This window comes from Cibotium barometz, chromosome 39, assembly GCF_041138505.1.
Source record: "Cibotium barometz isolate CiBa-2024 chromosome 39, ASM4113850v1, whole genome shotgun sequence".
Classification (NCBI taxonomy): Eukaryota; Viridiplantae; Streptophyta; class Polypodiopsida; order Cyatheales; family Cibotiaceae; genus Cibotium; species Cibotium barometz.
This window is the reverse complement of record NC_141084.1, coordinates 24,121,637-24,135,674: the sequence shown is the minus strand read 5'-3', so window position 1 is coordinate 24,135,674 and position 14,038 is coordinate 24,121,637. Positions and strand designations below refer to the sequence as shown.

At 40.9% G+C, this 14,038-nt stretch overlaps 2 protein-coding genes across 5 annotated transcripts in view; both read left to right on the top strand.

The window, feature by feature from the left end:
• Positions 1 to 11,459, top strand: part of LOC147615899 (exocyst complex component EXO84B-like) — a 70,947-nt gene extending 59,488 nt beyond the window's left edge. For 2 of the 3 annotated variants that reach the window (XM_086778531.1, XM_086778533.1), the window contains 5 exons: positions 8,162 to 8,686; positions 8,791 to 8,979; positions 9,094 to 9,230; positions 9,321 to 9,674; positions 11,079 to 11,459. In XM_086778531.1, coding sequence (XP_086634657.1) covers positions 8,162 to 8,686; positions 8,791 to 8,979; positions 9,094 to 9,230; positions 9,321 to 9,471 — 1,002 coding nt within the window. In that variant the 3' untranslated portion in view covers positions 9,472 to 9,674; positions 11,079 to 11,459. Of the gene's footprint in view, positions 1 to 8,161; positions 8,687 to 8,790; positions 8,980 to 9,093; positions 9,231 to 9,320; positions 9,675 to 10,018; positions 10,572 to 11,078 lie in introns of those variants that run through there. The other variant, XM_086778532.1, reaches the window with a different exon arrangement.
• LOC147615900 (uncharacterized) lies at positions 103 to 4,463 on the top strand. 2 transcript variants are annotated; one of them, XM_086778534.1, is made up of 2 exons: positions 103 to 4,009; positions 4,320 to 4,463. In XM_086778534.1, the coding sequence occupies exon 1, from the start codon at positions 2,636 to 2,638 to the stop codon at positions 3,083 to 3,085; it is 450 nt and encodes a 149-aa protein (XP_086634660.1). In that variant the 5' UTR covers positions 103 to 2,635; the 3' UTR covers positions 3,086 to 4,009; positions 4,320 to 4,463. Both variants share the same exon structure in this region, with proteins under 2 accessions (XP_086634660.1, XP_086634661.1).
• Positions 11,460 to 14,038: the final 2,579 nt, after the last annotated feature.

Below are 14,038 nucleotides of genomic sequence, written 5' to 3'. Positions count from 1 at the left end.
AGGGTACGGGCCATCGAAGGAATCGAGCGGCACAACTTTCTGGAAGAAAGCAAGGCGGTGACGGGTTGAAGAGAAGCACAATTTAGTTTTTTGGAGAGGAACTGCAGTGGAGAGGTTACATGTAGATCAATTGTCTTTGTTGGGGTTTGCAGGCTGGAGGCCCTGCATTTTTTTGTGGTTGCACACACAAGCAGTAAACAATGTGAATGGATTTAGTTCAGCCAAAGCAGAGGGTGTGCTGAAGACCAGAGGATCAGCTAGGATGTGGGTGCTCTAGGATCTCTGTATAACATCTTTGTTAGAGACTTGGCTCAATCTAATACATCCTCAACTGTAGCTGCTGAAGATGATGCTTTGAAGTGTTGTTGCTTGGGTATACCTGCAGAGGATCCTTATGATGTTTGGTGTTTTCTTCTTGTATGTTTTGGCCCATGTCTCAAGGATGTTGAGACACTGATGTGTTTTTTAATCTATTTGAAGTAGACAAAGATGAGTGGATGCAAAGTTTTTTGTTTTGATGTTTTAGTTGTGATGAATGAATGGTTTTGATTGAGTTCATGGAGATGCAACACCTGTGTGTCACTCTGATGTCTGGGGATCTGATGCTGAGTCATCAGTCAACATCAAATGAAATGATACAGAGTCATATGAGGTAAACTGAGTATCATATATAATCAGATGAAGGTGTAGAGGGCTAGGATTGGTTTGTTTGGGTCGGAGGGAAGTGGTTTTTAGTCAGGTCTGACAGTCAAAGGACTGTCAGTAGCCAGTCAAACTGGTTTGTGTGCTGAATGGGGATTCAAAGTCAGCTGTGAGTCAGCTGCAGTCGGTTGAGAGTCCATAGGGTTGGATCCTTGCGAGGTTTGAGTGTTCTGAGTATCTAAGAGTGTCAGAGGACAGAGAGGAGAGGAAGTGTGATCCAGCTGAATCAACTAAGTTAGTTCAGACACATTAGTCAGATTTGAGTCGGCTGCAGTCGACAGAGAGTCTTTAGTGTGATATCTCTTTAAAGTTAGAGCAGCCTAAGAGTTAGGGAGAGTCAGAGGACACGTGAGAGAGTTTCTGATTTAGTTGAGATAGCTGAACCGATTGGGTTTGTTTCAGTCAGCTGAGTCAGTTTCAGTCAGATTTAGTCAGACAGGCATCACCAGAAGGTCAGCAGAGAGTCAACAAAGTGTTCAGGAAGATGCCGGGGTTGTAGGTTTGAAGTTAGTTGATGTCGGAGGATAATAAAAGAGCCTGGAGGACTTATATCAGACTGGGGTCAGCATCGGTCTTCTGAATCAGATTACAGTTAGCTATTTGTCAGCTTAGAAGGATTCAAGTCAGCAAACTGTCAGAGGAGGTCAGGTGGGGCACATAGGTCAATGATTAGAGGTGTTGGAGGTCAGATATTACTTGGGAGGACAATTGGAGGAGTTAGTTGAGTTAGATTGGGGGGTGTATAGGTGTCCGAAGGTGTCAGTTCGAGGGCTGAAGATAGGTGCGGAGTTGATTGGTGTCCTTGGAGCTGGGATTTTAGTGTCCTGCAATTCTGATCCCTTTACATTCTCTTCTTGTGTGCCTGCTGGTGGTGTTATAGAGGCCATCACCTGCATCCTCACATGCTTTGGTGCCCTCACTGAGGATCAGAAGATTCATATTTAGGACTTTGGTCAACAGGTTGGAATCCACTTGTTGATCAACTCAGGACCAATGGTTGGTTTTGGATATGATGTGTTTAGAGGTGAGAAGGGTGAGGATGTCACTCAGTTTTTGAGGAGGATTGAATTGGTGGCTTTGGGCAATAACATGGATGATGATGCTTACAAGTTGAGGATGGCAGATTTATTATTAGAATATGCAGCCAGTGAGTGGTTTGAGTATGAGGCCACGGATGCTAAACGAGGAAGTTGGGACAGGTTAAGGGAAGCTTTGAAGAGACAATATGGGAAAGCTGATAGTTCAGAGTGGAGAGAGCTGAATAGGTTGAACCAAGGAGAAAATGAGGAAGTGTCAGATTTTGTGGATAGTTTTGAAGCTGCATGGAGGAAGATACTCAAGACCTTGGGAGAGAACCAGGTTCCTCCTGACTCTCTGAAGAAGGACAAGTTTATTGAAGTGCTGCATGAGAGGATCAAGGAGAAGGTGGGGTGAAAGACCCACACATTTGCAGAAACTGTGAGGATTGTTGTGTACCAGGAAAGGAAGGTGAGATGGAAAGCTGGTTTGTGTTTGCCCACCGCTATGCCGGGTAGAGTTGATACATTTGATTTGCTTGATGTGTGTCATGCTAGTAGCAGTGTGCATGTTATGGATCACTGTGTGAGTGATGTGTTAGTGGATGCAAAGGCATTGGATCAATGTGTTTGTGAGGTTACAAAGAGTGCAGGTTGTATGGTTGTGGACCCAGAGTTGGAGGTAGTAGATGCTAGCAAAGGGATGGCGGATTTCTTAGAGGTTGGTGAGTTTACTATGGTGGGGCAGGTAGTCCCTAGTATGTTGGAGATATCACAGGTACCTGAGTTGAGGATTGCTTCATTAGAAGATGCCAGTGTGGACTCTACAGGTTTGTTTCGTGAAGTGTTAAGAGTGTGAGGTAGAGAGTCTATTAGAATTGCCTTTCTATGATGACACAGGTGATGATGATGCTAGCATGAATCAGCAATCATATGTGCATGAATATATGGATCGTGGTGTGGATAATGATGTAGATACCTTGTTGGATGACACTTTGGAGGATGTCTTTGCTTTATTTGAAGGATATGTGAATCTAGGTGATGTCGAGCAAGTTGATGCCCATGTGGATACTGGAGTGTGTGTTAGGGATGATGAGCTTTTGGATGCTGTGAGCAAATTGTGGAATGAGGAAGCTGAAGATCTTGAGCAAGAGATGCAGTGGGTTGTTGATTTGGGCTCTTTGCATGACAGTGTTCAGGATGTTGTTGGGATGTTTTTTTGTGATGGTGAGGATGTACTGGGGGAATGGAATGAAGGATTGGTGGAAGTACAGAGAATTGCCAAATGTTCAGAGTCATATAAAGTTAGCAAATCTGATAGCAATGGAGGAAATAGAAAGAGGGCTGACAGGAGGTGTGTTTACTAAGGGTGTTTGCAGATTTTTTGCATGTTTTTGATCCAAGTGGGTGGATTAATTCAGCTAGATGGCTTTGGAGGATGGTGTTATACCCTTTTGATCCAGGAGGGTGTTGAAAAGCTGGATGGTGCCGTTGATGCTGTTAATGGAGTTATATGGAGTAATTTGGCAAATCTGATAGCAATGGAGGAAATAGAAAGAGGGCTGACAGGAGGTGTGTTTACTAAGGGTGTTTGCAGATTTTTTGCATGTTTTTGATCCAAGTGGGTGGATTAATTCAGCTAGATGGCTTTGGAGGATGGTGTTATTATACCCTTTTGATCCAGGAGGGTGTTGAAAAGCTGGATGGTGCCATTGATGCTGTTAATGGAGTTATATGGAGTAATTTGTGGAAGAGAGGAGTTTGAAGCACAAAGGAGAAGGTGAAACACTTTCGAAGTGTTTCACCAGGGGGTTGCCAATATGTGAGAGGCCGGCCTAAACATGATGTATAAGATGTAGTGTATATATGATAGTGTGTAATGGATCCTAGGGAGCAAAAGTGGCATGTGGCAACCAAGTGGATATGCACAGGTGAAACGAAAAAGGAAAGGGTATGGGCCATCGAAGGAATCGGGCGGTGCAACTTTTTGGAAGAAAGCAAGGTGGCGACGGGTTGAAGAAGAGCACAATTTAGTTTTTTGGAGAGGAAGAGACGAGGGGAGAGGAACTACAGTGGAGAGGTTACCTTCAGATCAATTATCTTTGTTGGGATTTGTAGGCTAGAGGCCTTGCATTTTTTTGTGGTTGCAGACACAAGCAGTAAACAATGTGAGTGGATTTAGTTCAGCCAGAGCAGAGGGTGTGCTGAAAACCAGAGGATCAGCTAGGATATGGGTGCCCGAAGGTGTCAGTTCAAGGGTATCAAAGATCTCTTCAGTGGAGCACATGCGGGTGGGTATTTTCCATCCATTTTATCAATAATATGTCACTTTACTCCCTATCGTCTACTAGTATAAAACCTCCATCTTAGTGGTTTAAGATATTCCATCAAACATCTCTTCAGTGTGGAGCACGCGGGGGTGGGGATTTGCCATCTATTTTATCACTAATACATTACTCTTATCTATCTCTTTTATAGAACAATTTGATTTTTAAAGTTTTATGCTGTAAAAGACCCTACTTCTTGTGATTATTCTCTTAGTGTCGTGCAATTCTGATCCCTTTACATTTTCTTCTTGTGTGCCTGCTGGTGGTGTTATAGAGGCCATCACCCGGCATCCTCACAACGGCTAGCAAGAAAGTCCTGAAGAGACCTCCCAGGCAGTCAAGTCTCTAAAATATACTTCTCGCCTTATTCTACTTGTAGTGAATATGTAGTTTGAAATGACAAAGAAGAGCAGCACGATTGCATGTCAGATTGAGAGAAAAGCATCATTTTTATAGCATGACGAGGGAGTTTTATGCGTGCTTAAAGATCACTGTTTAAGAATGTGTTAACACTAGTTCTGTAATTGGACACTAAAGTGTCCTGTTTCTCACCAAAACTTTGGAATTTTTTGGGGAACCTAGAAACAACATTTCTACACCTTGTTTCAACCATAGGTCGGTTAAAAGTCAAAAAATAAAGGGGATTTTTCATGATGTCAAAACACAAGCTATATTAGAAATTTGACAAAAAACTCTAACTTGAAATTTTCATTGAAATTTGAAGCTGTTTTGTCAAAAATCCCATAAAATGCCTATAACTTCTTGAATAAATCATGTTTTTCATGTTTGTAAAAGTCAATTGGTAGAACTTGGGGTTTCAAAACAACACAATCTCCTTTAGGTCCTAGTTCTTAAGCTACTTGTGAACTATAACAAAAATCTCATAATTACCAAGATGCTGAAAAAGAGGAAAATTTTGGTCTTCCAAAGGTACTTCCATAAAACTAGGGTTATGTTAGTGTAAATTGGCAATCGGAAATGATTATATAGTTCAAAACCAAGTTAATACATATTTTTTGGGGTCCCAAGCTCAAGTAAATCTTGCTACTTGAGCGCTATCTTAGTTTTTCAATCGTGCTACATTTTTCAAAATTTCTAAATTCTCTCTCAACAACCATGAAACAAAGATTTTAGGTACCCAAATTATGTTTGTACAATGTACCTTAGCGGAATTATTCTATACAGACAAAATGTTCCAAGTTTACTAAGGAATGTAATGCGTATGACTCATGAATCTAAATCTAGAATTTTGTTGTGTGCAGTTTTGACATTTTGAAACAATTAATATTTGTAGCTTACTAAGGGGCTTTTACATATAACTTTAAGATCTCAATGGATAGAGTAAGCATTGTATCACCTTAAAAAACTTGCAAACATATTAAAACCATGTATTGGTTTGGATACAAATGGATGCTAAAAAGTGGTGTATCAAACACACACAACTTCCTACTATTTTAGACACTCTCAATTGAATTTTATTTCATGTGAAACTTGGCAAAATCTTTGACACAAATATGAAATAATTACTTGGAATTTTTCACGGCGCTTAGTGATTTTTTTCTCTAAGCTTATAAGGCGGTTTTCTCAAGGTCAGATGAGCTCAGTTAGTTAAGGCTTTTGACTACGTTAGGGAAAAGTTATCCTGGTGGAATCGTCCGTGCTTTCCGGGCAAAGGAAGTTTTTCCGGGTTCGGTTTTGGAAAAACCAATGGATTAGTCTCTTGTCCAGATATCCGTGGGTGAGGCCCCGAGCGTGGGACCTTGCCCGCGCAAGAAGTGCTACTTCCGCTGCTAGCACTCCTGAAATTGTTGCAGTCTCATGCAAGTCCTATTTATGGGTGTAATTCCTTATCGTGCCAGCATCCAAATTGCAAGGTTACATTTTTTAAAGACACACTAGGTCACATATTCAAACTCCTCGAGGGATTTTGAATATGTCTTTCTTAGCGCAAGTAGCATTTTATTTGCATCGTCCGAAAAAGGACACTTAAGTGTCCTTTTTTGGTACCAAACTAGTGTTAAGAAATGCATGCAAGGGGTTTCTTAACCTGTTTTGGAGGATGGCAACCTTCAAAGTGTAGTGGCAGAGTGTACTTTTGGTATGAGGTTGACTGTTGCCATGAAAGTGCTGGAGCCCCTTAAATGTGAGGGTTTGCTTGTGCTTGTTTTAGCCTACTTAGCAAGGCTCCTAGCTGAGGGGCAAAGTGGTTATTGTTTGCTGTAAAGACAGCATAAGTGTTCCAGTCTGGTTCATTTAAATCGCCATGGTCTAAATTAGAGATCTAATTAGTGTTGGGCTGAGTGATTAGACATACAAAGGAGATTTGTTTAGTTTGCAACATAGATCTCGTGGACAATTATCGATCATAGATAAAGATATCCTACAAAGGATATAGGTAGCATAGTTGGTGTGGGGTGGGTACATTGCCATAAGGGCGGCTTTACATCCAGATGGATGGTTTTTTGATGGAAACTTTTTTGTTGGAGCTCTTTGTGCTGTCTGAGGTGAAATCATTGTGCTGGGACACATGCGTTGGAGACTGAAAGGTGAGTTCTACTACTACATCCCATCCCAAGATTAGGGTGAATTAATATGGAGAGATTTGAATGAACCGTGGTTCTCAAGATTCTATGGTTGTTCTTTGTCCTTATCCTCTGGTCAGACTCAGGTGGTTTACCTTCTAGGGTTGTCTCTCAAGGCTTTCCATTGAAGTGTCCCATTGAAGAGGTGCTAATGGTCAACTTTTCTGAGGTTCCAAGATGTGGCGGATTCCTTTTGGGTGCCTTTGGGTTTTTCTGCTTTTGCTCACGGGCTGTCTTTCCTCAGAGGATTTCATGCTATTGTGATGTTGCTGAGATTTCGTTGTGGAACAATTTGTTAAAGCTATGTGCTCATAGCTTTTCTGCCTGCCATGACTGCTGGTGGCAGTGTGGACTCTTGGTTTCCCAAGGGATGAGTGTGGAGTTCTAGAACACTGTGAATGCATATGTGGAACAACTTGTTAAAGCTATGTGCTCATAGCTTTTCTGCCTGACATGGCTGGTGGCAGCATGAACTCTTTGTTTCCCAAAGGATGAGTGCGCAGTTCTAGAACACAGTGAATGCATGCATAAGTGTTATGAGAGTATCATGATTTTTTGGCAACACAGCCAGGCTGCACGAGTCGCCTAGGACTTGGTAGTAATCAGTACAAAATGGGCATCTCAACAAGGCAGCTTATGTCTACTTTTTACTGATCTAACATAGTAGAGAAGCTTGTTTGTGGGGCTTTGTCCTTCTATTACCCGTATCTTCATTTCTTTATTTGATTAGTATGAGCTTCTTGATCCTTTATTGCTACCTCATGCTGATCATTTAGGAGGGTGACAAATCTTTCTCTCCATTTTCCTTTCATTATTATAAAATGGCACATCTAGGTGCATTGGATGCAGAGTGTCTGTATGAGTTCACAGATGTGGAGGCTACATGTTTCAGCTGCTACATTGTGACATTGTCATACTCATGGATGCTTTATTCTTTTTTGCTAGGTCTTTTGCATTTTATAATTGAGGTGCATGATTTTCAAGAAGAGAAATGACTCTTAAGCATTAATCAGCAACTTATGCTTGGGTACTGTTTGAACTAAAGCTGTTTTGATTAGAGACTCCTTATGTGGAATTCTTTCTTTGAGATGTATCTAATTTTCCCTTTTATATGGCGTACTTCCTTGTTCATTGGCTTTGGTGGTTGCCTTTTCTGCTCCACTCTTTCTCCTTTTCACGCACTCAGCAAAATGCTATCTGGTCTCATGGAATTATATAAATTGTGAAATCAAGGGAAATGGCTTCCTCTGTACATAATTGAGATGCGTCAACATTCACCATATCTGGTTCATGTTGAAGCTCTGGTCAAATGCGTCTCTTACTGCAGGTTATTGTAGATGCTTGATATGATTCTTTGACTGATCAGTGATTTCAAAAGATGAAAATTTTGGGGTTGATCTAAAGCATGTATTGAACCTGCAGTTAAATTAATTTAGCTTTTTTTTTTCTGCATCTATAGAAGTCATAATATTGCGGTTTTCCCCTATGAATCATATTGTCCCTTGGCTAAACAGAAATTGTTTGTATTCTGCAGGACTTTTTTGATGACGTGGCCCCTCTGATTAATTTGCAACTAGGAGACCTCATGTTGGATGGCCTGCTTCAGCTTTTCGAATCTTATGTTGAACTTCTTATGATGGCTGTGCCTGGTCCAATGGATGAAGGCTTGGGCACTCATATGGACAATAAGACTGTGAAGTTAGCAGAAACGGAGAACCAACAGTTAGGACTTTTGGCAAATGCTTCTGCCCTTGCTGAGGAAATTTTACCTCGAGCAGCAGCAAAGCTGCTACCAGCACAACCAACCAGTGGCAAAGAAGACTTACATAAACGAGCCCTGGATAGGACCAATGTTGCACCATCTCGCACGCCTGAACTGAGGGAGTGGAGGCGGCGCTGGCAGCGCATGGTTGATAAGCTTCGTGACCATTACTGTAGGCAGCAAGTTCTGGATCTCATTTTTACAGAAGATGGGGAAGCAAGGTTTAGTGTTTACTCGTATCTGAACTTGGAGAACGATGGTGCTAACTTGGAGTTCTTGCCTTCTCAAATCTTTCAGGTCTGATACATTGTAGACCAATTCTTGTTAGAAATCTGAAGTGTTGTATTTATGGATAAAAATAGAATTCCATTATGTGGGTCCTGTGTTGGTTTCTGATGCAGGAACTGTTTTTCAAATTGAACAAGCTGAGCCATGTAGCAGCTGATGTACTGGCAGGAAGGGAAAGGGTGACGGCAATGCTCCTTATGAGGCTTGTTGAAACCTTCGTAATCTTTATTTCTAAAGATCAGGATTTCTGGGAAGAAATGGAAGATGGCTACAAAGCTTTAGATCAAGCTGGTTTGCAACAAGTATGTGTTAATGTGAGAGTGGATGCAAGAGGTTTTGCTAATGATTAGAGCTTTGTCCTTCTAGTATTTACTATTGTATATCAAATTTTCTAACAGTTTGATTCTATGCATCAGTTTGTACTCGACATGGAGTTTGTTATTCAGATGGCTTCTCATGGGAGGTTTCTTACCCGACATATTCGAGCTGTTGTTGCTGACATTATCACTAGAGCTGTGGAAGCATTTAGCAGAACTGGATTAGACCCAAATAGGTAGTTCTGAAAGACACAAGCCCATGTTTGGAATTTTGCATGCAGCTTATAAAAGAGCTATCTTAATCTCTTTTTTGGATTATTATGCAGTGTCTTACCAGAGAATGACTGGTTCCTTACGACGGCACAAGATTCCCTACAGAAGTTGTTGGTGGAGTGTTCTAGAGGAAACATTTCAAGTCCAACAGCTTCCTTATCAGCTCATTCAATGTCCTCTACCCGTTCACATGGCAGCCCTTAAAAATTTGAGTCATGGGACTTAACAACTAGGAGCTGTATGTCTGACCAAGCAAAAGTAATTTTGCAGCTGTTCAGTCTACGTATGCAAGGATTTGGCAGGAAAGTCTGCCGCAAAGGGGAGCATATTACTGAATCACCTTTTACATCTGTGGATGAAGAATCTATGGGCCAGAATGAAACATTTTTTCCTTTCGGTATTGTAAGGTGCACTTTTATACCTCAAATTTTCTATTTACAATTCTTGTCCAAATAATGTGCAATGTGTTGTTATTATCATTTTTTGGCCATTTTCTGTTTGATTATGTTATGCAGCTATATAAAGCTAGGAAGGTAAAAGTTAAGCTAAATCTAATGTCTTATGACTAATAGAAGGATCTTTTCTTGGAACAAAAGCTAGTTCTAATGTTTTAATTCCGAATAATCGAACGGTAGGACATGCTTGTGAGCTCTTAGGGTGTGTGTGGACAGAGTCTCATGCTTCTGTGTCTTTGAGTGTTTGAACAAATACTGATTAAACCATATGGCCGGTGGATGCAAATGGCAACCAGGCTGCATCATATTGCAAGCAGATGCTGCTGAAGCAGCCACAGGGTATGTTATTTTTTTTCTTGAAGAGGGGCATGGATGACAGTCACATGCCATGCAAGTAAAAGTAATTTGCAGGGTCCTTAATCTGAGAAGACTAGGGCTACATCAAAGTAAAGTGGACTCTAGAAAAGTATCAAACAAGAACTTGAGACACAGAAGGATGAGATAAAATATGGTCCAAATCGTGAGTATCCTTGCATTATTAAAATAAAGTTTTTTTTTTCCCCTCCTAAGACGTTCTGGAGGTCCTGCTGCTGATGTTGATACCCTATCCGGCATCCAATTGGCAGGCATGGCGATCCCCCCGGGGGCCAATAACTGTAGTAGATTAAAGAATCTGCCCCATATGATTGGAAACATGCATGCACACATCATCTAGGATATTTGCAATTCAGCCATACTTGTGTCAGAGCAGTCATTTAAAAAAAAAATTCAGCTGTACTACACAAATTAGACATCTTGCAATACTTCTATACTCCCCCAGCAAGGTACTTGGCCTTTCTTGATAGTGGCTAATTAGATTATGGTGAAGCTATGAGCTATCTGAGTAAGATTCTTGCAAAAGTCACTGTAAGACCCTAAATATTTTAATATTTTTTAGAGGTTTGACACTTTTGAGGTCTTGTCAGTCTGGGAGAGGATCTGGATGTCTTTGTAGGTGTAAAAGCTCTACAATTTAAAATCACCCAAAAAAGACCTTACTAGTCATGTATTCGGCACCACGAGTCATGTATAGAAATTTTAAAAAAGGGACCTCAAATTTGACCTCTGCATGCCCACGTACCATACTTGCACCAGTCTTGGATAGGAGGTAGATATCACCTGTTACGTTTGGCAGCTGAATTCTTCCTTGCGCTCTACCCAATTAAGCTAGTTCAAGATGAATTTAGGCCTATTTTGTATATCAAGTTTTTGGAAAATGTGATTTCTTACTGGTAGGAGTGATAGCATGGGCTGAGAGATCGGTTTGTTACTAAATGTGCTTTTTTGAATACTTACTATGGACTTTTCTCTGTGCAGGCTTTTGCCCTGATTATGATGCACAGAGCTGGACATTCAAGACCAGAGAGCTCTTAGGGTGGATAAGTATCAACGGGGTGTTGTACCATATACATATATAGGTGTGCAATTTTTGGGTGTTTTCAACATGCAGTTTTTGTGTCATCAGCTTGTAAATTCTTTTGTCCCTACAGTCAGGAGGTGCGTTTTTTTGTTAATATATTGTTCCTCGACATGGAGGAGATTAGATGAGGGTCCCACATTATTATTTAATTTACTGAAATTGTCTCTGCCGCACGTTTCGTGAATTAACATTTTTCCATGCATAAGAGGATGATTTTTTGCACAGAGCTGGAGACTTATAGAAATTCAATAGCATTGGTTGAAAGTGCAGCATAAAAATTCAATAATATTGGTTGAAAGTGCATAATTTTTTAAATATGTTAATGCTTCTCAACTACATTTTTGTACTTCATACTTTGCTGGCTATGTCATGGCACATTTCACCATCGTCACACATTACACAGTAGCATCAAATGAGAGCTCAAAAATACAATCATTCACCTACCTACCTGTATATGGTAACAGCAGTGATTACATTCCTGAAAAGATTTAAACGGTTCATCAGGAATTTTTTTTTCATTTGATTTATGTCTACAGAGTTTATTAGGTGCAACACACATAGATCTTTCTCTATTTGGGTGCAACACCCATTTCCTTTGCAACATCACTTGTTAGATCAACAACTGTTTTGGCACTAATGTCACTAATGTCAATCCGAGAGAGCGACACTCCTAAGATCAAGGTCAAAGATGGTAATATAATGATGTCGATGACAATGATGGGGTGTAGTGTCGATTGAGTGAAGGATGATAGTAGTAGGAATAACCCGTAACTGTACATAAGCACTCCACAAAGCACATAGAAATGTGTAAACATGCTCACAAAGCACTAAGCATGGTGTAAACGATTTCTAGAAACCCCAAAAGTGTACGAAACGAGCCCAAAATGCACTCATACGCCCTAACTACTCCCAAAAGTGTACACAAGTAAATGGAATGTGGAAGGGTGTAAATGGGTCGAAAGATTGGCGGTGTATAGACATGTAAAAGATTTAGGCTTGTAGAGTTTGAAAGGACATGTGGAAAGGCCAAAGCCTTAGCGTAATGGAAAGGCCAACGCCTTAGGGTCAGTCCAAGGTGTGGATGACCAAGGTGTGAAAAAGGCCAAAAGAAACCCTGAAGTCTTTAAAGTAAGTGAGGCCTGTTTTTTACTCAAACCTACCTTGATGTGCTCTCTCTCTCTCTCTCTCTCTCTCTCTCTCTCTCTCTCTCTCTGCACAAGGCTTAGACCTGCTTTTGCTTCATCCTCTGCTCTGAGAATGGCTCTTTCAATTTAGACTTGATCTCTTCAGAGCATAAATCAAAAACATCAAGCAACAATGGATAGTCCACTTTCCTCAATTATCTGACTGTTAAGTTTGAGAGGTTCTTCTTGATGAAACGCTACTCTACGCACTACATAGTCGCCTTCTTTTCTTCCCACACAGTGCGTTGATGATCCGCCTATGGTGGTGAAATGCTTGAGGAAGCACTAGATATGATTGCTTCCCTGCCAGAGCCAAGTGCATGAGAGAACTGTTTCTGAATTCCCCTTTATACAACGGCGTTATTGCTCACCGGTCCGTATTGCCAACAAGGTGCTTATTGAGTGTATCCAGTTAAAATTGGGAGATGATGAGAAGCTTTTCACAGTGTTTAAGGATTTTGTGATCACAAGATGCTCCTAGTATTTGCCACTTATGTGGCGTAAGGGACGTTGAGATAGAAAAGCACCACCTTTTTCGCTGCCTCTTGCCTACTGTGAGATCCGAGGTAGATTTCATAGCCTTTTTTGTGAAGGTTTTGGGTGTCTCTCAAGTTTCATTCATTAGATTGATCAAAACCGATAGGCCTTTTGATTTTAGAAATCAAAACATAGAAATAATTCATTGAGAGCAAGAGAGACTCAGTGGGCAATGAAAAACTTCTTACATCATTTGTATTATGCTACACAGATTGTAGAACAAGGTCTAGAGAAGAATCTGGACTTGTCCTAGAGTGTCTTGTGACATCGTATGGGTGCATATCTTGGACACCTTATTTAGTGCATTTCCAAGGCCCACGTGCAAAACATTGAAATAGAGAACTAGAGAGCAGACGCTCAAGACCTCACTCCAAACGACCCCAAACAAATAAATAAAAGCAAGTGGCCAAGATCATTCATAAGAACCCTGATGCACCAAGGCCCAACCATGACTCTTATTGCTAGGGCAGAAGAGAAGTGCTACATGGATATTTATAGGCTACACTTCCATTACACATGGTCTAACGTGCATTTGTAACACGAGAGTCAGTCATTGGATATTTACAGGATACACTTTCTCTCTCTCCGGCTCAACAAGTGCCCACAAATTTAGTGCACCATGCTTCCACATCCACTAGTAGAATCATTCGCTTAGACCTCCTCCAAAGCACACATGTGCAACCCAAATATTTTCCAGCGAGGATATAAATTTATGGCGGCTACAACTTGGCACAACTTACAGTCACATCAGAGCACATCACAGTTACGAACTAGGTCGTATTATATATGCACCTGAGTAGGGCATAGAGCAAGTGCCATTTTTGCACGCTAATGGAGATGGAAACATGAAGCATTATCTTTTCTAGATGTCATATCTGCATACATCGAGCCATCTGGGTGAATCAAGACGCCACATGAGGCCTTTCTATTAGCGTCACACCCACCACTAGAGCGGTTGCCTGCACACATTCTTGGTCCCATGCCAGAAGCCTTGTGACAGTTGAGCAAACTAAGACACATCAACATTGAACACGTGGAATTACTCTTTCTATAGCACATAATCAAATGGTTCACAGTTTCACTTAGCATAAAATTTTCATATAAGCTAGTGCCTCGCTGTTTTTGTATGGATCACT

Bases quoted from the DNA above. Each gene is read 5' to 3' on its own strand.
- LOC147615900 (XM_086778534.1), top strand. From the start codon at position 2,636: ATGAATCAGCAATCATATGTGCATGAATATATGGATCGTGGTGTGGAT.